Genomic DNA, 24,765 nt, shown 5'->3' on the forward strand with positions numbered 1-24,765 from the left:
TGGGTCGCGACTGTTACGTAACACCGTTACGTAATGGTTTTTTGAGTTACCATTACCGTTACACACTGCGAAATCGGTGGGAAGAAAAATCACGACTGTAGTGGCCGTTATGGACCGCGACCGTTATGTAAATCACAGTAGATACACCCATGGATCCTAATAGAAATTTAGTGTCAAATATAGGTGATTTGTTGCCTAATATTGGCTGATATTGGAAACTTGTTTGAAAGTTGAATTGTTGAACATATCTTTTGCAGCAAGCATTGTGAGTCAATTTATGGATTCTCTGAGAACAAGTCACTAGAACACAGTAATCCACATCTTGAGATATCTCAAAGGTGCACTTGGGAGAGGTCTTTTATATCGAGATCAGGGTCATACTTATATTTAGGGATATACAGATATAGATTAGGCTGGGTACCCTTCCGACCAAAGATCCACAATCGGGTATGGTATCTTGGTGGTAACTTGGTTTCTTGGAAGAGTAAGAAACAAATTGTGGATGCTAGGTCAAGTGCTGAATCATAGAATAGAGCTATGGCTGACATTGCTCATGAACTTGTTTGGTTGAAGAACATGCTGGAAGAACTGGGTTTTCCACATTCTCAATCTATGGAGTTGATATGTGCTAATCAAGCCGCTCTTCAAATTGCCTCCAATCTGGTCTTTCATGAGTGAATGAAACACATTGAAGTTAACTGCCATTTTGTTTGAGAGAAACTTGTGCAGAAGCTCATTACTACCACCTATGTGAGGTTTGATATGTAGCTTGCTGATTGGTTTACCAAAGCTTTGGGGGTGTTCATGTTAAATTTATTTGTACCAAGCTGGGAGCATATGATATTTATGCTCCATCTTGAGGGGGAGTTTTAAAGATTATTTGTCATTTAGTAGTATTATTAAAAGTTTTAGTATGTTAACTAGTGAGAGTTAGTAAGGATATTATGGTCGTTAGAATGTATTTGATTTGTATTATAAATAGAGGGAGAGACCTATTTTCAAGTTAGGTCACTCAATTAATCAAAATATCAACAGCATCAAAAGCCTAAACCTGATTGGCTGAAACTAGGGGATCAGAACAATAAATTCTTTTCCATGGCAGTTAAGGACAGATTGGCAAAAGCTCGAATGAATTTTTACCAGCTCAAGTGGCGAAACATTAGAAAAATTTTAGGATATCTCTCGAAGGAATTCCAATGCTTTGTTCCAAAGCCTTCTTGTGAAAAGAAATGAGATGTCAGAAGCTACATTAGCACTTACCTTTTAGACTTGGTAAAATTTTCATAGTGTGATGAAGAAAGGATCTTTCTCGAAAAAAAAAAAAAAAGAAGGTAGGGAAAGAAGAAATAAAAGCAACTATTTTCTCCTTCTCAGACAACAAAGCCCCTAGTCCAGATGGCATCAATGCCAAATTTTTCAAGAGCCGCTGGCACATCATAAGTGAGGATGTATACAATGTGGTTCAATCATTTTTTTTAAAGTCATCCTCTCCTTAAACAGGTGAATTGCACCCTATTAGCCCTAGTTCCCAAAAATGAAAACCCTACTACAACCAGTGACTTTAGACCAATACCCTGCTGCAACCTCCTATACAAAGTGCATTTCCAAAGTATTGGCAAATAGGCTACCAAAATGCCTTCACTCTTTTATCAGCCCAAACCAAACAACCTTCATCAAATGGAGATCAATTCAAGACAACCACCTCTTGGCTCAGGGGTTGGTTCATAACTATCATCTAAACTCTCTCACTCCAAGATTAGCACTTAAACCAGATCCAATGAAAGCATTTGACTCTGTTGAGTAGGACTTTATCCTTTAACTTTTAAAAAGCATTGGTAACCCAGAGAATCTTACTCTTTGGGTCAAAGAATGTATCACTACTCCAAGATTTTCCATCCTATTAAGTGGGTAAGGATTGAGGGCTTTTTCAAAGACCGAAAAGGATTGAGACAAGGGGACCCTCTCTCCCTTAATCTCTGTCATGACTATGGGGGTCCTCACTAGAATTTTGTGAAGAGTCACAGTCGAAGGTAAGCTGTCCTATCATTCTAAGTGCAGTAAGATCAATATCTCCAACCTTTGCCTTGTAGATGACCTATTAATTATTGCCAAAAGAGATCGACTCAACTTAACAAGCCTCAAATGATTTCTACATGTGAAGCTTGAAATGCAACCCCAAAAAATCATAAATCTTTTGTTTTGGGGTATTTGAACCACTAAAAAGAAAATATTAGCTTTCATGTGCATCCCATTGGGAGCTCTTCCAGTAAAATGTCTTAGCTTGCCCACGGGCCGAGCACTTCAGACCTTGTGAAGGGCTGTGTAAAACTAGCTAAAGTGCTCTTGTTTAACTAGTCAATCAAAAATATAACCATGGTTTACTACAATAATACATTCACAACCATTGAATACAAATTAAGCAGAAGCAATAAGCAAGCATGTAAGCAAATGGCAATTGCACGGTAAACATCAAAGCAATGCAATTCATTAACAACACCTTCGTAGGCAACATATATTTAGCAAGGGAAGCAAGTAGGCTAAACACGTTTACATAATACTTAAGTTTTGCAATGATTGATGAATAATCACTCTCCTCTAAAAAGCTTTATATGTTATTCTAACTCGAACACTTAGAAACATCAAATTGACCGAGTAGTCATACTACCACTTTACACTAAGGCATAAACATACTCAATGAAATAAACCCTATACTACAACTTACATTGTGGTTATCTATCTCATGTACATGAGGCAAGCAGTCACAGGAAAGCATAATGCCCTGAACAAGCTTGGCTTATGACTTTCTCCCCCACTTATATTGTCGACATCCTCATAAACTTTGATGCTAAGTACTCTTCAACTTTGTCCACAAATGGTTCCACATCTCCTATTAACATCTAGCTGATTGCTTCGTCTCCAAGGCCTTTCCACTTCACTAAGAACTTGTGTTGCTGCTTCTTTGATGATGTGAACTCTTCGTCGGCAAGGATGGCTTCAACTTGCATTGACTTCAATGGTGCTTTGATTGACTGACTTCTACTTGAATATTTAGTGTCAGTGTTGAATGACTTGAGGCAGTTGATGTGAAACACAAGATGCACCTTCATCCAAGCAAGAGGATCAACCTTGCAAGAGGCCTGCCTAACTTTAGCCAAGATGAGGACTAGTCCTTCATATTTGCAAAGTAGTCCCCTATCTCATCCCCATAGTAACTTGATCTGTTTTAGATGGCTAATGACAAGCACCAAGTCACCTATGTTGAAGTGGAATGGTCTTCTCCCCTGATCTGTCTATATCTTCACTTGCTTGGAAGCTTTCTCCAAGTAAGCTTGGTCGATCTCTACATTCTGTCTAGTCTTTAGTGAAGATGTATGCTCTCAAACTCTTTCCTCTGTATGACTTATCCACTTTGTAAGATAACAATAGTTGCTGATTTGTAACAAAATCAAAAGCACTCTTGTTGGTTGTTGACTATTTTTGGGCATTGAAACAAAACTAAGCCACATCGTGTAGTTGCACCCAAATATTTTGGTTGGCAATGATGAAATGGTGCAAGTTCTCCTCTAATAGCACATTGAATCTCTCAGTTTGTCCATCTATCTATAGGTGGTAGCTCAAAGAGATGTCAAAACTGTAAATTGAGGATTCTAAAAAGCTTTGTCTAGAAATTCTCTATGAATCTCGAGTCTTGGTCACCAATGATGCCTTGGGGAACACTCTAGTACTTAACAATATTTTGAAAAACAATTGTGCTGTCTTCTTTGCTGAATAGTACTTTGGTACGGGTACGAAAGTATTATACTTTCATAACTTGTCTATAACCATGAGTCTATCCTTGGTTAGGGTACGAAAGTATTATACATCTCCAACTTAGGGTAGGCTAGTGACGAAGTAAAGTGTGAAACTCACCCACAGTCTTGTTGGTACTTGACTCACAACCCTACAACCTTTTCCACCTTGTCTTGCTCGTAGGTGAGACAAGTTTATGCATACTCAACCACCTCATTATGTATGTTTGGCCAGTAGTGCACTAGTACCTCTGTTTCAACAATGCTTAAGTTTCATGCCATCCTGGATGGTCTGCCCACATAGTGTCATGACACTCTCTCAGCAATATATACCTTAGATTACCAGTCGAGGCACAAAGAGCTGGTTACAATGTATCATCAGTAATCCATCTTCTAGCCAAAATTGACATGCTTTGCCCTCGTCCACCAACTTCATGAGGTTTGGGGCAGCTGGATCTTTAACAAGATTCTCCTTAATGCGCTTCCACATTGTTGAGGTAACCTTACTTACTATCAAGTGGGTTACCTTCTATAAGGCCGCGGCCTTCCCACTAAGTGCATTTGTGACTTGTATCATTTGCCCAGCCTTGTGCTCGAAGGAGAAATCAAACTCTGCCAAGAATTCTTGCCAATGGGTCTGCTTTGGTGATAGGCTATGTAAAAAAGTGACAACCGAGTTATTTATTTTCAATACAAACTTCAACCCACGTAGGTAATGTCGCCACATGCACGAAGACGATGCATCACTACTAGAATCTCCTTCTTTTGAGTTGTGTACTTCTTCTCTACTTCATTAAGCTTACAACTCTCATGCGCAATAGGATGTCCATTCTATAACAAGACTCCATTAAGGGCATAGTCTGATGCATTTGTCTGTATCTCGAAGGTCCTCATGATGTCCAGAAGAGCAAGTATTGGATCTTGAATCATGGCATCTTTCAAGAAGTAAAGCCTCCTTGGCACTCCTCTGTCCAGTTCCACCTATGACCCTTCTTCAATGATTTTGTCAATAGGGCAGTTCTCCTCAAGTACCCCTCCATGAACTTGTAGTACATCCATCCTTTAACAAGACTCCACCAAGGGCATAGTCTGATGCATTTGTCTGTACCTCGAAGCCCTTCATGATGTCCAGAACAGCAAGTATTGGATCTTGCATCATGGCATCCTTCAAGTTGTAAAGTCTCCCTAGCACTCCTTTGTGCAGTTCCACCTATGACCCTTCTTTGTCAATGGGGCAATTGTCCTCAAGTATCCCTCCTCGAACTTATGATAATAGTTGGCTCTAACAAAGGAATGCAGCTCCTTTATTGTCATTAGGATCTTTCAGTCTTGAATAGCTCTCACCTTTTCCATATCCATATGGTGATGACCTTGCTCAATCACATGACCAAAGAATTTGATGCTCCTCTAAGCGAAAGAACACTTTTCTCCCTTTACATAAAGGTTGTTGTCCTTAGCCTGTTGAAAATCTTCCAATATGCTTTTTATGTTCCTCTAAAGTGAAACTTTAGACAACAATATCATCTAGGCACACCAAGACAAACTTGTCGAGGTACTCATGAAACACCTAATTCACCAATGTGCAAATGTTGCTGGTGCATTTGTTAACCTGAAAGGCGTCACCAAGAATTCATATGCCTTGTATCTAGTAATAGCCTTGCTACAAATCAAGTTTGGTGAAGTACTTAGCATGAATTGGTCAAACAAATGAACAATTAGTGGAATGGGATACTTGTTGTGCACAATCACCTTATTGAACGCTTGCCTTGTGGTAGTCCACGCACATATGTATCTCCCATGATGTTTCCTTTGAAAAAACATTGATGCTTCAAATGGTGCTTTGAAGGAAATATATAGCGTGTTTCCAATAACTCATATTGCTTCCTTAACTCTGCTAACTTTGGAGGCACCACCCAATATGGCCCGTTAGTAGGAGGCTTCACCCCTGGTAACAACTCGATCTCATGCTCCACACCTCGTCATGGAGGCAAGTTGTAATGTGACTTGTCTAGCATCATAACTTTACACTCATCCAACACAACTTGGATGGCAGTAGGTACCCACTCTTGACCTACTTCTTCATCTACCACCAATGTGGCAAGAAATGTCTACTCACCCCTTCTCATCCTTCCTTGAGTTGCATGGTCGAGAGGAACTTCTTATTGTCCCTTTTCTTTGCAACAACTTGCACTATGCAAGGGTGATCTCCCATCAAACAAAAGGAACAAAAGAACAACATCGATACCGCCTTAGTCTCCCTCAAGAATTCCATTCCTTTCCTTATCACTTGGAAGTCGTGCATCAACACAACTTAGAAATTTGCAAGTCTCTCCTATTGTCCAAGCTTCACAATCACTTGCTTGGCTACTCCCACAATATTAACCGCTTTCATGTGTCTAGAGTCCTCCAAATTCAAGTTGAATCTCTATGCTTTTGCAAGTAAGACAAAGTTATGGGTGGTTGTGGTATCCACCATAGCACAGATTGATTTGCAAAAGCATAGACATTAGCCCTTTTTTCTTGGGTTACTTTTGACTCTTTTGCATGCCTCTTGAACATGTTGAATAACCGCATTGCACCCATCCTTGAGGTTTTGTCCTTATCCTCATCATCTCCGTATACCCCTTCCGCAAGGGAAGCTTGCAAGGCATTGACGATGACTTGTGAGGGCAATTAGTAACTTTGTGAGGGCTTCGACGTAATGTAAGAAGTTGATGCCCTAGTGTTGGCTCCTCACTTTTGAGTTTTCCCTTCTTGAAAGTCTTTCTACTGTGTCTAGGGGTTAGCATAATTCGGTTAAAATCGAATTAATTGAGTAAATTTGGTCGGTTTGGTTTGGTTAAAAATTTATTCGGTTCGGTTTGGTTTTCATTTTCGTTGAATTTCAGTTTTCGATTTTCGGTTCGGTTAATTCGGTAACCGAATAGTATAAATTAATAATAAATAATTATATATGTTATATATTAAAGTATTATATATATATTATATATATACTAAAATTTTATTTATTTTTATATAATATATATTAAAATTATATATATTATTTTTATTATTTTTATTTATATATATTAAAAATCTATATTTTATATATATTAAAATATTAAATTGGTTAACCGTGTCCACTAGTGTCACTCTCTTTGGACATCGTTGAACTCTCTCCAATGTGGTTAGTTAAGCATTTTGCAGCAGCCTATGTAGTAGGCAAGTCTTAAACGCTTTGTTGATGATGTCGTTGCCCCCACAGTTTCAACCCTTCTAAGAATAAAACAGCGTGTCCTTCTCTATAATGTCTTGAGTGTCCAACATTAGAGCATAGAATTGTTTCACATACTCCTTAATTGCACAAGTGTGCTTTAGGTCTCACGATTTACACCAAGGGTTGTGCCCAATATTCTTAAGAAAGATTGGGCCTTGAGCTCTTTTTTGAAGTCTGCACAATAGTCAATTACACGCCATTCATTCTATACTTGACTATACTTGGTACACCACTACAGTCAAGGTCTTAAATTTCAATTTCGACTTGAATTTTGAAGCTCCAAAAGTATGGGAATTTCGACAAAATTTTTTATTTTGGTGTCAATTTTGATTTTGAAAAAAAATTATGAAAATTAGTAGGAAAGCGTGAAATTCTTTTGTGAAACTTTAGAAATGATTAATAGACATGATATGTAAGTTTTAGGACTAATATATTACAAGTTAACCACACCAATGTTTTGTATAAGGTGGAAAAGTTGTAATAAAACATATCTATCACTTCACTCCTAAATCTCTCATTTGAATTCCAAGGAAATTTCATTATATAGTTAAAATTTCAACAAGTTTTGCTAAAACTTCGAGATTTCAATAAATTTCGGATAATTTGTTGAGATTTCGACAAAAATTATGCAAGACATAAATTAACTATAGTCTCGATTTCGAGGGTGACGAAAACTGGACATTTCGACGAAAATTTTGACAATTTTGTGGAAATTTAAGACCATGACAGTACAACTTAGCATCACCACTCAAGTACATTGTAGCCACGGATACTTTCACTTCCTTTTAGTTAGTTCCCGCAGCACAAAAGTATTATTCCATGTCAAATAAGAAGTTCTCCAACTCCTTAGCATTCACCCCCATATGCTTGGGTTATGGCACCTTCATTCTTCCATACTTTATATAGATTTGTAAATTCCCATGGTAGGAACCGTCAAGTTCGTCTTGGCATTTAGATCCCCCATTTGGATCTATAAAGCTTCTACTGTAACATGGAAGTCCTCCGACGTTTCCATAATAGAACCATGTTGATGTTTTTGTAATCCCTTCAATACATCAACATGTTTAGCAAGTTTAGCCATCTCCATTGCCAAATGGTTGGTTGACTCAGCCTACGCCTCTTGCTCCTCAATTCTATTGGTTTTGGTCGGCATGGTCTCTTACCGATGCTTCACACAATGCCACAATACAAAGGCAACCTAATTCATGAAGCAATTAACCAGGATCTAATACTAGCTGTCATGGATTGAACACTGCACACCTTGTGAAAGGTCGTGTGACACTAGTTAAAACAATCTTGTTTAACTATATTGTCAAAAGTATACCGTTGTTTGCCATAATAACACATTCATGACCATTGAATGCAAAGTAAGAGGAAGCAGTAACCAAGCATGTAAGGAAATGAGAATCACTCGCTAAACATTAAAGCAGCGCAATTCATTAACAACACTTCCATAGGCAACATATGTTTAGTGAGGGAAGCAAGTAGGCTAAACACGTTTACATAATGCTAGTGAGTTTTACAATGATTGATGAACACTCACTCTCTCCTAAAGAGTTCTATATGACACTGGGAAACATCAAATTGGCCAGGAGTCATACTCCCACTTTACACTAAGGCATAAACATACTCAATGACTAAAAACTCTAGAATGAGATAGCTTCTTGTGGAAATAATTCTCATTAATCGTAACATAGGTACACGTTTGTATAAATAGATGTACAACAGAAGAATAGAAGGAAAGAACCAAAAATGCTAACTTCTAAGGAAACTAAATATTCTAGGATATTCACACATTTACAGCCGAGATTCTCTTAATAAAATAGGAAAGTTGACTAAACAGATTTGAAACTTTCCAACACTCCCCCTCAAGCTGGCTTGAAGATATCTTCCATGGCCATCTTGCTAATGAAGTTTGCACTACTCCTTGCCACCACATTTTGTTTCTTGTTGCGCCATGTTGCTAGGTTTCCTCCAACAAAGGTGCAATAGCCAAAAGTTGATCTTCTATCAATGATACTTCCGGCCCAATCTGCATCAGTGTATACTTCAACCTGTAAATTCCAATGCCCTCCAAATAATAACCCTTTACCTGGAGTCCTTTTTAGGTACCTTAGAATCCTATACACAACATCAAAATGCTTGGGTCCTAGTGAGTGCATAAATTGACTTACCACGCTTGTTGCAAAGGCTATGTCAGGACGTGTATGAGAGAGGTAAAAGAATTTCCCTACCAATCTTTGGTATTTCTCTCTGTCGATCACTTCTTCAGCCTTAGTTGGTTGGAGTTTTATGTTCGGCTTTATAGGAGTTTCTGCTGCTTTGCATCCTAGCAGACCTATTTCTCCAAGTAAATCAAGCACATACTTGCGTTGGGAAACAAAAATTCCTTTCTTTGACCTTGCAAATTCCATACCAAGAAAATACTTCAAGTTGCCTAAGTCTTTGATCTCAAATTCCTGAGCAAGGATCTTCTTTAACCTTTTTAGCTCATTGCTATCATCACCTGTCAGAACTATATCATCTACATACACAATAAGGATAGACATTTTACCTTCACTCGTGTGTCTATAGAACATAGCATGATCGGCTTGACCTTAGTTGTAGCCATGACTCTTTACTACCTTTCCAAAGCGTTCAAACCAAGCTCTAGGAGATTGTTTGAGTCCATACAATGATTTCCTCAATCTGCACACCTTGCCTTTGTCACCTTTCCCTTCAAATCCTGGTGGTTGATCCATAAAGACTTCCTCCTCTAAGTCTCCATTTAAGAAGGCATTCTTCACATCTAGTTGATATAAGGGCCAATTAGAGTGAGCTGCTAGAGAGAGCAACACACGGATTGAGTTCATCTTGGCTACAGGAGCAAATGTTTCCTAGTAGTCAATTCCATATGTTTGAGTGAACCCCTTCGCCACAAGTCTTGCTTTGTACCTTTCTATACTCCCATTAGCCTTGAATTTTATTGTAAATACCCATTTATAACAAATAGTCTTCTTTCCCTCCGGTAGGTCACCAATTTCCCAAGTGTCGTTAGCAATTAGTGCATCCATCTCTTCTTGAATAGCCAATCTTCATTCCGGGTGATCTAGTGCTTCCTGAATGGTTCTTGAAATAAACAGATGAGAAACATTTGAAGTAAAGGCCTTATGAGAATCGGAGAGTCTATGATAGGATAGATGGTTGGAAATAGGATGTGTGGTATAGGTTCTAACTCCTTTCCTAAGGGCAATGGGCAAGTCAAGATCAGAAGAATTATCAAAACAGGGATCTGGAGAAGAAACAATACCTGGAGTATGTAAAGGAGGACCAGTTTGTGTAGTTGATGATGATTGGCCTTACTCTGGATTTGAAGAAAGAGTTCTAATATTCTGATGATTTCTTCTTCTGGTATAAACATGAAGCTTAGATGAGGGAATATTTGATAGTACTTTTCCCCTTGTTTGTGAATCAGGTATGCCTTGTATAAGTAGTCTAGGATTTCCATTATTTTCGCCAGTTAAAGTATTGGTATCCTGACCCTTTAAAGAGTGAATGTCAATGTCATGGAAAACATTTGGAAGAGGCTTAGAGGTTTGCCAGAACTCATCTTTAGTTTCCTTTTTCTCCCCCTGAAGATTGTTATGGCCAAAAAAGGGCTGGTTTTCAATATAAACATCCATACTGATATGAATTTTTCTGGTCAGAGGGTAAAAACATTTGTACCCTTTTTTATTAGGAGCATATCCAAGGAAAACACATTTTTCTGCCCTAGGATCAAGCTTGGATCGAAGATTGGTAGGCATATGAACAAAAACAGTGCATCCAAACGCTTCTGGTGGCAGGTCTGAGGTTATTCGACATGTAGGAAACATTTTTTTTAGGCAATCTAAGGGAGTGATGTATTTTAGCACTCTAGTAGGCATCCTATTAATGAGGTAACATGCAGTTAAAATAGAATCACCCAATGGATATTTAGGAACTTGCATTGAAAACATTATGGCCTGTGCAACCTCTAACAAATGAAGATTTTTTCTCTCAGCAATACCATTTTGTTGTGGGGTGTCATGACAAGTAGATTGATGTTAAATACCCTTTGTTGAAAGAAACGTTCCTAAACTTTTGGTAAAATATTCAGTGCCATTATCAGTTCTAAGGATATTGATTTTCGTTTGGAACTAGGTTTCAACATATTATAAAAATCCTGAAAATTTTTTCCAACCTTAGATTTGTCACTTAATAAGTACACCCAACACAAACAAACCATTTCTTACCATAAGTAGTAGTGATTTTTGAGGGACCCCAAACATCACTATGAATTAAATAAAAGGGTTTGGAAGAATGATAAGCTTTTGATTGATAGGTGCTTCGGTGACTTTTGGATATGTGGCAAACATCACAATGAAGAGAATTGCAATCTAGTTTTTTAGATAAGCTAGGAAAAAAATATCTTAAATAGAGAAAACTAGTATGTCCTAGTCTAAGATGCCAAAGCATTATTTGTTCACGTACATAAACAAAACTAGTACTACTACTCAAACCCTGAGCTTGTTTATTGTTGAATAAAGTCTTATCGAAGTAGTAGAGTCCATCAATCATCCTAGCATTACCAATCATCCTCCCTGAGAGTTGGTCCTGAAATTCACAATGGGAATCAAAGAAAATGACAGAACAATTAGAATCCTGTGAGAGTTTACTAACAGATAGTAGGTTACAAGCAAGTTTAGGGATGTGAAGGACGAATTTGAGTTCTATTTTTTCAGAGATTTGGATAGAACCTTTTCCAGCAATAGATGAAAAACTTATTCTGCAATTATAATCTTTTTATTACCAGAACACGGAGAATAAGATTGAAACAATTGTGAGGTACTGGTCATGTGATCAGATGCACCAGAATTAATAATCCATGGTGCAAGATTTAAGCAACAAGGGTAGGCACTAGAGTTATCACCTGTTTGGGCTAATGAACCAGTAGGAAGACCAGAGGCAGAAGTAGATTTAGCAGTTGAAGAAGATGATTCACCTGTTCAGCACTTAGGAAATTAGCTTCATTGGCTTTAGGGACTGCATGATTGCTGCCACAAGGTCCAGATTTGTTGCTCTTCCAGTTTGCTGGCTTTCCATGGAATTTCTAGCAATTTTCTTGAGTGTGGCGTGGCTTATTGCAATAGTCACACCATACTCGAGGCTTATCTTCCAACTTCCTTTGATTAGAGTAAGGCCGTTGTGCAGAAATATTGACAGTAGCTAAATCTGTGTTACCAGCAGCATGAGAAGCAGGATTATTGGCAGCAAGTAGAGCAGAATTTTCCAGTCTCATCCTCCTTTTTCTTCATCATCACACTCCTTCAACAATCTTCTTGTCGTACTTCAGAAAATACTTCCCCAAGTGGGGGTAGAGGTTGTCTCCCTAGGATTCTTCCCCTTCATCAAACTCATCATTAAGTCCAGCAAAGAATTTAAAAATTCTTGCATTCTCCACCATCTTCTTATTGTGATTGCAATCAGCAGGATTTTTCCATTCATAATCATTGAATAAATCCAGATCTTGCCATAGGTCCTTATGAACATTGAAATACCTTGTTACACTACCATCTCCTTGATAAGTGTTGCTGATCTTCTGCTGCAATTCATAAAATTGAGAGTAATTCCCAAGGTCAGAGTACATCTGACTCACATTGTCCCAGAGTTCCTTTGCAGTATAATAGCACATGTAATTAGCACTAATCTCTTCATCCATAGCATTCACGAGCCATGCCATCACCATGGAATTTTCAGCATCCCATATAGCATAAGATGGGTCTATCTTCTCGAGCTCCTTAGCTTCACCAGTCAAGTACCCTATCTTCCTTTTCCATGAATATACATCCTGACAGATTGTGACCACCGCAGGAAGTTGGCCTCATTCAATCGTATATTGGAAATTTGGACAGAGTAAGGTTCAAAATGGGTAGGTCTGGTTTCAGGTTTGGTTTCGGCCATGGCTACAGAAACAGAAGAGATTAGGGTAGAGTTGAACAAGGAAGAAAACCCTATAGAGATTAGGGTCAGATTGGAGCCGCCAAGGAAAACTAGGGTTTACACAAGGCCAAGAGTCAGACCTAGCTCTGATACCATCTAGAATGAGATAGCTTCTTGTGAAAATAATTCTCATTAATCATAACATAGGTACATGTCTGTATAAATAGATGTATAGTAGAAGAATAGAAGGAAAGAACCAAGGAAAGAACCAAAGATGCTAACTTCTAAGGAAACTAAATATTCTAGGATATTCACACATTTGCAGCCAAGATTCTTTTAGAAAAATAGGAAAGTTGACTAAACATATTTGAAACTTTCCAACAAAAACCTGTACTACTAGTTACATGATGGTTACCTATCTCATGTACGCAAGGCATAAGCTCACAGACAAGTATAATGCCATGAACAAGCTTGGCTTGTGACACCTAATCACTAAAAGAATAAGCAAAGAAGATTGTGACCAGCAAGTGGAGAGAGTATTTGCCAGAATATACTCCTGGACTCACAAATTCCTCTTCTATGCAAGTAGACTCCAGCTAATTAAGTCAGTAATGTAGTCTATACATGGATACTGTGTTTCAACCCTTTTCCTTCCAAAGTCAGTATTCTACAAGATTCATAAAAGATTCAAATCCTTTCTTTGGAAAGGTAATGAATGGAAAACACAAGGATGCAATGTTAAATGGAAAAACATCTGTGGACCCAAAGAGGAAGGAGGTTTAGGTCTTAAATCTCTATCTGGTCATAGTGATCTTGCTGCCATTTAACTCATATGGTGCATGTACATCTGCACTTCAAGTACCTTCGTGTGGGTGGTTTTGCTACACACTTGTAAACCTAAAAGTAACTGTCTTGGGCACTCAAAATTGCTAAACTGGAACATGGATATGGTGAAAAATCCTCAAAGCCAGACCCCTAGCCTACTGCAACATTAAACATATCATTGAGGAAGGATACAAAACCTTTCTCTAGCATGAAAATTGGCATCCAGATAGTCCTCTACTAGACAAATATGGTCACCATTTCTTTATAGAACTTGGGTTACCCCTAAGCTCCAAAGTAAAGGACATAATTGCCAATGATCAATGGTTATGGCCGAGAAGACTTCTCACCCAGAAATGCAGCAAAACATTGACTGCATTCCTAGTTGCTCCAAAGAAGATGTCATCATATGAAATCATTCTCTTTCAGGTAAGTTTACACTGCAATCAGCATGGAGCACTATCAGAAACCACAATTCTGCCCTCAGCTGTCCAAAAATCATTTGGACCAAACACTGCATTCTTAGAACAAGCATTCATAGCATGGCTGGCTCTCCAAAATCATCTGCCAACATTAGACAGGCTTATCTCTTGGGGAATAATATATAACAACTACTGCATATTCTTTGGCACCTCACCAGAAAACAACAAACACCTTTTTTTCTGCCTGTGTTTTCAATAAGAATATCATTACAAGAGTGAGCACCTTCTCTAAAATGCTCCTATTCAAACTGGGATAATGCCGTACTGTCTTAAGCCAGCTGGGAAAATCTTCATCAGATGAAATTCAGAACCTATCATGGGTGGCTGCTGTCTACCATACTTGGAAAGCTAGAAACAAAATTTTTTATGAAGGGACTAAACAAAGAAGCAATCAAATAACTGATCAAGATGTCAAAGCCAAGTGCACAGGCTTCAGGATCTTCCATTTTGTATAAAATTTCTATACCAACACTCTTGTATATTCCCTCTATATTTATAATATTCTTACCTTTTTCCAATATATATATACATACATATATGTATTTTTAGATCATTGAATAAGAAACAATAATATTATGTATCATTTTGTCTATGTTTTTATTATTCTAATGATTTAATGTATTAATTTCTGCAATTTTTTTTTAACTCCATTTGTGATGCACTTAATGTCCTCATTTCTTCACACACAGCTGGTTTCAAGCCCAGGAAAAGGAGGAGGGTTACGTTAGGTAGTTAACAACTAGCATAAAATTTTTCAGATCACTATAATATGAATCTTTACCGAATATTTGCTGATGCGGCCCCTACGAGCTACACGTTGCACTTGTACCACCCGGGTGTAGTGAAAAGTGCATGAGGGTGGGCTAGGTTGTTGCCCTAAAGCAACACACTATGTCAGCACTTGGGTGCGGTGTCAAATGTGTGAGGGTTCCTGCATCATTCTGGACGTGGGTAGATAAAGAAGCTAGTTCAGGAAACTAGGATTAGATTAGAAACTTTGAATATAGTGACTTACGAGTAAAAGCATGGAAATTGTGGACACAATGATTAGAAAAAAAATTTATATAATTTGGCTTCAAGAAACTAAGTGGGTGGGGGAGAAAGCTAGAGAAATTGATAAATCAGGATTTAAACTTTGGTACACTGGAAAAGAAAAATATAAGAATGAAGTAGGAATTATTGCAGAAAAAAACTTAAAAGATAGTATTGTTGATGTAACCAGAGTAGATGGATAAAATTATAAAAATTAAGATGGTATTAGGCCAAGAGATAATAAATATCATTAGTGCTTATGTTCTTCAAGTAGGCTTAGCATAAAATCTTAAGAGACAATTTTAGGAAGATATGGATAGTATTGTAGAAGGCATACCAGGGACTAAGAAAATATTCATAGAAGGAGATCTGAATGGACACGTTGGAAGGGCTAATAAAGGTTATGAGAGGACACATAGAGGATATGAATATGGAGACAAATGAGCTTGGGGAAATGATCTTAGACTTTGCTACGTCATATGATTTTATTGCAATGAATACTTGCTTTAAGAAGAGAGAAGAACACTTGATAACCTTTAAATGTTGACAAAATAGAAGTCAAATAGATTTTTTTTCTTTTTTAACTAGGAGGGTAGATTGTTTATCATGCAAGGATTGTAAAATTATTCCAGGTGAAAGCCTAACCACACAACAGAGAGTCTTAGTGTTAGATATATGTATTAAAAAATCAAAGAAAAAAAATAAAATAAACCAGTGGAAGAGAACTAGGTGGTGGAACCTAAATGGAGAAAATATAATAAAATTTAAAGATAAAATGATCAAAGATGGGGATTCGACTATAGAGGATGGGATAGATACAAATACTCTTTGGAGTAGATTAGCTTGCTTTATTAAAAAAATAGCAAAAGAGATTTTAGATGAATCAAGAGGAAGATTCTCGCATAGCAAGAAAGTTGGTGGTGGGAGAAAGATGTCTAAAAAGTCATAAAGACAATAAGAATTTGGTATAAAATGTGGCAAAAATTTAGAAACATGGATAACTTTGAAAAGTATAAAGAGACGAGAAAAGATGCAAAAAAGGTTGTTAGTGAATCAAAACATAGATCATTTAATAGTTTGTATGATAGATTAGATACAAAGAAGGGGAAAGAGATATATTTAAACTTCCTAAAGATAGAGAAAGGAAGAGTAAAGACTCAGGAAATGTAAAATGTATAAAAAGTGAGGATGATATTGTCTTGGTTAAGGATGAAGACATAAAAGATAGACGGTGAAGTTACTTTGGTAAGTTGTTTAATGAAAACCAAATAGAAGGCTTAAACTTAGAATTGACAAATGAGGAAAAGACTAAAAATATGAGACTTGTTTGCAAAATTAGAGTCAACTAAGTTAAATTTACACTAAAAAAGATGAAAAATGGAAAAGCAATAGGACCGGATAACGTCCCAATTGAATTTTGGAAATGCTTCTTAGGTGATAACAGAATTATATCATTAACTAATTTATTTAACACAATTATAAAAGCTAAGAAAATGCCAAATGAATGGAAGAAAAACGCCTTAATACCTATATACAAAAGTAAAGGAGATCTTCAAAATTGTAATAACTATTGTGGAATTAAACTCATGAGTCATACAATGAAACCGTGAGAAAGGGTAGTTGAACAAAGATTAAGGTTAGAAACGAAGGTCTCAAAAAATCAATAGGTTTTATGCTTGGGAGATCTACCACAAAAGCTATATATATCTTTTAAGAATATTAATGGAAAAGTTCAGGGAAAAGAAGAGGGACTTGCATATGGTATTAGTATTTATTGACTTAGAGAAAGCATATGATAGGGTACCTAGGGAAGTTCTATGGTGGATTTGAGAAAAAAAAAAGGTGTATATAGTAGGTATACTAATGTCATCAAGGATATGTACGATGGAGTAATGACTAGTGTAAGAACTATAGATGGGGAAACTAGAGAATTTCCAATCACCATAGGTGTACATCAATGATCTGCTTTGAACCCTTATCTTTTTGCTTTAGTGATGGACCAACTGACTAAGAGCATTCAAAATGAGGTTCCATTGTGTATGTTGTTTGCAGATGATATTGTATTGATTGATGAAACTAGGGGTGGAGTAGAGGCCAACTTAGAATTCTGGAGAAAAGTTTTGGAATTTAGAGGCTTTAGGATAAGTAGAAATAAGAGAAAATATATGAAATGTAATTTCAGTATTGGTAGGATGAATATTGGAGACGAAGTTAAACTTGATAATGAAGAAGTCCTTCAAGTGTGCTTTGTGATCGTAGAATACCCTTAAAATTAAAAAGGAAGGTTTATAGGACAGCTATAAGACCAGCTATGTTATATGGATTAAAATGTTGGGTGACGAAGAAACAAAATATCCAAAAAGTAAAAGTTGCCGAGATGAGAGTGCTTAGATGGATGAGTGGTATAAATTGAGAGATAAATTAAGGAATGAACATATTCGCAGTTAGGTGTACCTCCTATAGAAGATAAGGGAGGGACAATTCAGATGGTTTGGGCACTTGCAACGTAGGCTACATAGTGTGCCAGTGAGAAAGAGTGAGTTAGTTACTATTGGGGGGGGGGGGGGTAGTAGAAGGGGTAGGGTTAGACCTAAAAAAACTTGGAATGAGATAGTAAGAATTTAATAGTCCTAAATTTGTTAAAAGAAGTGGTCTATGATTGCATAAATTGGCAGAAAATGATTCATATAGCTGACCCCACCTAGTGGGACTTAAGGCTTGGTTTTGTTGTTGTAATTTCTGCAATTTTTTTGGGTATATTCTCTCATAGAAATATCCTTTTTTTTTTCTTTGTGAATACTGAGATACATTTATCTGACTTCTTATGCAGATCCATTAACTTCATGACCCTTGTTCTTTATTTATTTTTTTTATTATTTCATATGCATATTCTTACTTTCTTTAAATTTATAAATTATAATCTAATAACGTTGAATATACAATAGTGAATAGTGTGTTGTGGACATGACTTTAGTTAATGGGCTTGCATTTTCACTTAGGAAGAAGCAGAACATTTTCTTACTCAACTTCGGCTGAACGTCATGATCATTTGTTCTCATATTAACTCTCAGTATCATGAGATTGCAACTTCAGTTGATGCTATTTTTGTCGGTTGAAATTTTGACTGTTAATCTATATTTATTCTGCTCCTGTGCTAAAATTTTGGTTGCAAAATACTGTTAATTTCTATTGATAATCAGGGGGATATTTTCATATAATTTGAAAGCAGATATTAATGCTTTAGCAAAGTTTTGTCTTATTTTAAAAGATAGAATATTTCAGCTAATCTATGTTAAAAAATAGTAAAAAAATACTGCTAATTTGTATTATATTTCTGTTGTTAATCTGTTTTATAGTTTGATAGATAAAATTTTTTTTTTTATTGTTTTTTATATTTTATATTTTATTTTTAAATGTTGGGATGTTTTTGTCTAAAATATGATTAACAATATCTATACCTTTTTGTGTGTGTGCATGTGCAAGTTTGCTTGTTTTTTTCATGTCTATATCTACACATGAGACACAAGTTTTTGTAAAGCATATTCAAACATGTTCATCATTTATCTTTTGTTCATCCCAATATCCCAGTCTAATGCTGCTATTTTTCTTGACAGTGTCAATTACTTAATATAAGTTTCTGCCCACCAACTGAGGAAGATATTCCTGAAGGGAAGAGCTTGGTAATCTTACTTTATATCATCTATTTTTATAGGTAAAATTTATTTCAGAATGTCTATTAATTATACTTAATGGTTATTTTCAGGTTGTTGTAGCATACAATCCACTTGGATGGAGTCGTACTGATGTCATTAAGATCCCAGTGAGTTGTCATTTTGTTTTATTGCCACTATATTAGTGCAAGAGGGCCTCAATTGTTCTACTTTTTTTGTTGAAGAAGTGTCAGTTTTTTCTTTTACAAGGTGAAACAGAAAAAGGTAGAAAGATTTTCTAGCCGACATCTAAGAGTACGAGGAAATCAACTAAAAAGAATCTGCTTTCTGTTACACAGTGACGACTTATTACATTTCTCTTAACTAATGGCATGTAAATTTGAATATAGAAGGAAGCTGCAAAATTTCATTTTGTGTTTAAATCAATGTTTCTAGATGAAATCCTGAAGCATTTTGGCCTACTAATTAGAAACAATTTTGTAATGAGTTGCCATATGTACACATGTACACAGGAAGACTTTCACAGAAAGAAGTTTCAGTTGCTCTTTAACTAAACTTTATACTTGGTCGCATTAGCTAGGCCAGAACTAGATTATATTTTAGTATTCAAGGGATCCCAATGGTACACAAGGGATCATAGTGCACTTCTAAGCTGGCCTTCTTGTCCATGTGAGAATTTAATTCCAATCACTACAAAAGCTCATTATGCAACGCCAGCAATTCCTCATTTTCTAATCATTCTGTTTAGCCTTTTCTCTTCATTAAATATGCATCTTGAACCTAAATTGTGTCAGATACATGTTATTTGTGTAAAAATTTCTAGAACTCAATAACTACTCTTTGTGTTGTAAAAAACCCTCTTCCTATATAAATGGTTTTTTTTTGTCCCTCTTCAGTTTTGGAAAACAGAGTTTTTTTTTTTTTCCCCATTTTAAATTTCCAAATTATTGCAGACAATGCCATCTTGTCTTCTAGTTTCCAAAATTTTATATGAAAGTCGGGGAACATTTTTTTTTACTGTTCTCCAGATTTCCTATATAAATATTGGAAGATTGGAAAATAAGGTGCCATTTTTGAAATTATTTAAAAATTCTGGAAATGGAACAGTTTTCCACAACTAAACAGGCTGTTAGTTTTTTATGACTCTACTCCTTTGTTATTCTGTTTTTATGATTTTCCATTATATTTTTCCTGTTGAGGTTATTGCTATTTTCCAGATTTTTTTGAAATACATTTTTTTGATCATTGAAACATTTCCCTGCATTTTTTCAAGTTAATATGCTACTTGCTGTGCAATGTGACTGACGAATGACATTTTCAACCAGATTACCAATACAAATATGATTGTTCAAGATTCAGCAGGAAATACCATTGTGACGCAATATGTAGAGATGGATAATGTTACAAGCAACATAAGGAATTTCTACACCAAAGCTTACTTGGGAATGTCATCAAAACAAGTTCCTAAGTACTGGCTTTTCTTTCAAGTATCCGTCCCCCCTTTGGGTTGGAATACATATTTCATTTCTAAAGCATCTGGGAAAGGTACTTGTCTGACTATTTTCTTTTGTTGGTCATAATTTTTCTTAACCTTCAATTTGTTTACTTTCTTTCATATTTCTTATCTGCTAAAATATCCTGCTTGCTGAAGTGTATGCTGTTTGCTAAGTGCACATACAATGGGCATGGATTTTCTCACGCTGATCTCCCAAGGGAAAGAGAATCTTGAACCATTGAAACTGATGATACATGAAATATACTGTATGTGCTAACATATTCTATTTGCTTTTATTTGTTCTTTGTCACACAGGAAAAAGCACAAGCGGCTATCTCTCTGTGATGGATAATCCACATAATGAGACAGTTGAAATTGGGCCTGGAAATTTGAAGATGTCATTCTCTTTAAAATCTGGGCAACTCCAAAGGATGTTTAATTCTAAAACAGGGGTAATTTGTGTTATCCCTACCATATGGCAGTGTTGAATGCTATTATTTTGAACCCTTAGTCATAGAATTTAACTAGGTAAAATACAGTGCTGTAATAACTTCAAAAAAAAAAGAGACTAATTTAGTGAAAGAAACAAATCATATGAACACCATGCAGCCATTATTGATATTTTAAGTAGTTACTAATTTAAATTACTTCATCTATAAAAAGGAAATTTAGAATAAGTTTTTCGTAAGTAATTATTAATTTAAATTAGTTTATCAATAAAAAAGAGGTTTAGAATGATTTTTTTCTCATTTTTTTTTTTCCATTTCTTTTTTAATATATGTGAACAGCTAGAGTCCTGTATCTTGATATTTCTACATGGCAAACTAGGTAAAAAAAGAGAAAAGAAAAGAACATGAGCGGTTGTGCTATTAATATAGGTTTCGTTTAGATCAATGCGGTGAAGCATATTTTTGTTAAACTTGAAAGCACTCCTTGTAACTGTTGTCATTTCACTAGGTCGACGTACCTGTACAACAAAGCTATTTATGGTATGTTTCAAGTAATGGAAGCTCAGATAAGCAGGTAGTGAACAGAAGTAGTAGTGAACAGAAGTAGGTTCAAATTGACACATTAACTGTTGACGAAAATTTACACGATCTCTTGCAGCCTTCTGGTGCATACATTTTCCGCCCCAATGAGTCTCCTCCAACTGTTGTTTCAAGATCAGTAAGCCATCTCTTTTATCAACTTGACTCAAATGAAGTGAAATCCCAACCATATGGAGTTGGCGACAGAAACCTTCTTTTGGTTCTTTTCCACCTCTGGTGTTTTCAATTAGGATATTGCTCCACATCCTTACTATCATCATCCGCTAGAAAATATTTTTGGGCACTCCCCAGAATGTCTAATAATTCAATCAGAAACTGAAACTAATTGTTTTAATGTAGGTTCCCTTGAAAGTGATTCGTGGCCCACTAGTTGATGAAGTTCATCAACAATTCAACTCATGGATCTATCAGGTTATTTTCTTTTTATTATCTTATGGAATCAACACTGATTCGCTATTCATTCGCTCCATGAATATGTTTTAGTTTACTACTTTTTTCATCGATCTCAAGGATTTTGTGCAAATTATGCTGGTGACTTTATCAGGGTATTTGTAGATGTGTATACCAGCTGTGTACTCTTTTTTGACTTGTAGCAGAGTAGATATCAAGTGATTTCCATAATATTAATGTGGAGCCTCTAATTTGAGGACATAGAACTGACAGTTGCTTACAAATATATTCTAGTTGTCGCCATGAAGGGACGCAGCTATGTATTTTGTGTTTGTGGTTGCCCTTATTTTTGCATGTTGAGGAATCTTAGAGGGTGACATAGTGAAGAAACTACTGACTTTTTACCATTGCAAATTTAACACAATTGGTAGTGCACTTGTTTGTCTTCACATTTTTTAAGGCATGCATTTTATTTTATTTTATTTTACTTTTTTTTTTTTCTTCCCTCAAGTATCCAATTTGTCTTTGGTGTAGACTAGCCTGGCTATCATCTCAAGATTCTCAACAAGTAACCAAAACTCAAGTTCTTAATAGGATGAAACTATTCTATGCATTCTGGCATAAAAAAACATAATAAGCTCCCTGAGATCAGCAGTATCATCTGGAGCAATTTGGTTTGGAGAGATAAGAAGCCATTCATTTTTCTTGTTACACTTGTCACTTTTGTGCCAAAAAATCACAAGCACTATTGAAGAGAACAATGGTGCACATTGCGCTAGGAAACAAAGATTATAGAGAAGAGGTGAAAAGTACACTTCCTGTTGCACTTCTTTGCCATGGCTATTTCTGGTGCCTTTTGTTTAGCTGCTGGCTGTTTTGTCTTTCTTTCTCTTCTATTCATTAGGTTTGATGCTTATTTGTATCATATGAGTGGACTGGAGAAGAATGCTAGTTATTGTAAATTGTTGGATTTTGGAAATTGCACTGTTATTTCTCTTTCATCTAGTCTTATGCATCTCTTTCTTCTTCCATAATTAGTTATTGCTGATCTGTGGTTTATGTTTGGCCATCAGGTGACTAGACTTTACAAAGACAAAGAGCATGCTGAGGTTGAATTCACGGTAAGCAACCTTATATAATTATTTATATAATATAGGGAAATATTGAGAATATATTTGCCTGCATCAATTATTAAGAGTATTCTGTTTGGCTGCTGCTTATTTACTGTATGTAATATAAATATTAATATTAATTGTTTATACTTGCATTCTAACAAGTTTTTTTTTTTTTTTAAAAGATTGGTCCAATTCCCACTGAAGATCGCAACAAGTCTTCTGGTAAAGAGGTCATTACACGAATGACAACAAATATGGCCACAGACAAGGTGTTTTATACTGATTCTAGTGGGAGGGATTTTTTAAAGCGGGTAACTTCATGCCATTCTTCTCTTTCAATGTTATTTTTAATATATATTTCAGTATCATTTTCTAATCTATTCAGATTTTCTTTAAAATGATTTAATCTTTATAAAATATGGTTACACAACGCGGATATGGCAGCAAATTATGGGATTTATGTGGCTTTGCCAAGCATCTAAATGGCCGAGCATTTTCACTCTCACATGTCATTAGGGGGTTAGAATGTTGGAAAACAGAATGTAATTATTGTTTGTGTTAAAGTTTGCTATAAAATTTTGGCCCCAACCTAACAACTTAAGCATTTAGATAAAGTAGTAATCTAACATGGTATCAGAGCTGGTCACTAGGAGGTCCTGGTTTCTTGTCTTGTTGCCTGCATTTATTGTGTGGTGTTTAAAAGAACTTATTGTATTCCCTATCATGGTTGTAATTTTTCGTGCAATTATCTTTCCACGTGCTGTCGGGCTGCATGTGCAGGGGAGTGTTAAAAGCTTGATATACATTGTTGGACCACAACTTAACAACTTAAACTTTTAGGTAAAGTGGTAATCTAACAGTTTGTTATGCCAATTTGTCAATTTAAAACAAGTTATGCCTTGTTATGAGATTGAAATCTTTTGGCAAAAGTTTATCTGCAACATTCTGTCTTCTTTGGCCAGCTCACTGTATTAAACTTGTCTTGTGAAAGTTATACCCCACATTGAATCTACCAATTTATCATTATTGGCCTCTTTCTTAAATCTCACTTCTCGAATGGGTTAATTTCAACCATGGTTCATTTTTTCAGGTTCGAGATTATAGAGCAGATTGGTCTCTCTCAGTTAATCAACCTGTGGCTGGGAACTATTATCCAGTGAGTCATCTTAAGCTGATTTTTTGGTTTTATATACAAACTTTAAACCTTTGCATAGTATATGCATGTGTTTGCTTATGCATGCGGAGAGGAAGAGATGTTGAATCTTGGGCTGTCTCATTTAGTGGGGAATTATTATCCAATTTTTGAATATTTAAACGAAAGTGGCTGCACAATTCGATGAAAAATGATGTTAGTGGTCCTCTATTTTTGTTTGCATACATTAATGCTCTGCAAACTTGTTTGTTTTTTCTAGGCTTGATTGACAAAGTTTTTACATTTTGTTTATGATTGATATAGGAGTTAAATGCCTGCTTTCTTTAAAATTTTGATTGTTTTATCTTAATTATTTTTCCAGCTAAATCTTGGAATTTTCACTGTGGATAAGAAATCTGAATTCTCAGTTTTAGTTGATCGTGCCACTGGAGGAGCCAGTATCAGGGATGGAGAAGTGGAGCTTATGCTTCATAGGTTCAAGTTTCTGTTCATTAACTTTTGAAGGATTGGCATCTCATTTTTCGCCTACTGATTATCTAAAACATGCAAACTGATTAATCTTTTGTTATACA

The 24,765-nt window shown here is 36.0% G+C and overlaps 1 protein-coding gene across 1 annotated transcript in view; it reads left to right on the forward strand.

Annotated features, from left to right (window-relative positions):
- Positions 1 to 24,765, forward strand: part of LOC131155726 (alpha-mannosidase) — a 60,696-nt gene that overhangs the window by 27,419 nt on the left and 8,512 nt on the right. The window contains exons 13-23 of the mRNA XM_058109087.1: positions 18,935 to 19,000; positions 19,084 to 19,140; positions 20,317 to 20,536; positions 20,802 to 20,938; positions 21,444 to 21,509; positions 21,594 to 21,653; positions 21,875 to 21,946; positions 22,999 to 23,046; positions 23,223 to 23,351; positions 24,131 to 24,196; positions 24,555 to 24,667. Coding sequence (XP_057965070.1) covers positions 18,935 to 19,000; positions 19,084 to 19,140; positions 20,317 to 20,536; positions 20,802 to 20,938; positions 21,444 to 21,509; positions 21,594 to 21,653; positions 21,875 to 21,946; positions 22,999 to 23,046; positions 23,223 to 23,351; positions 24,131 to 24,196; positions 24,555 to 24,667 — 1,034 coding nt within the window. The remainder of the gene's footprint in view (positions 1 to 18,934; positions 19,001 to 19,083; positions 19,141 to 20,316; positions 20,537 to 20,801; positions 20,939 to 21,443; positions 21,510 to 21,593; positions 21,654 to 21,874; positions 21,947 to 22,998; positions 23,047 to 23,222; positions 23,352 to 24,130; positions 24,197 to 24,554; positions 24,668 to 24,765) is intronic.

The sequence above is a fragment of the Malania oleifera genome, chromosome 1 (assembly GCF_029873635.1).
Source record: "Malania oleifera isolate guangnan ecotype guangnan chromosome 1, ASM2987363v1, whole genome shotgun sequence".
NCBI classification, from domain to species: Eukaryota; Viridiplantae; Streptophyta; class Magnoliopsida; order Santalales; family Ximeniaceae; genus Malania; species Malania oleifera.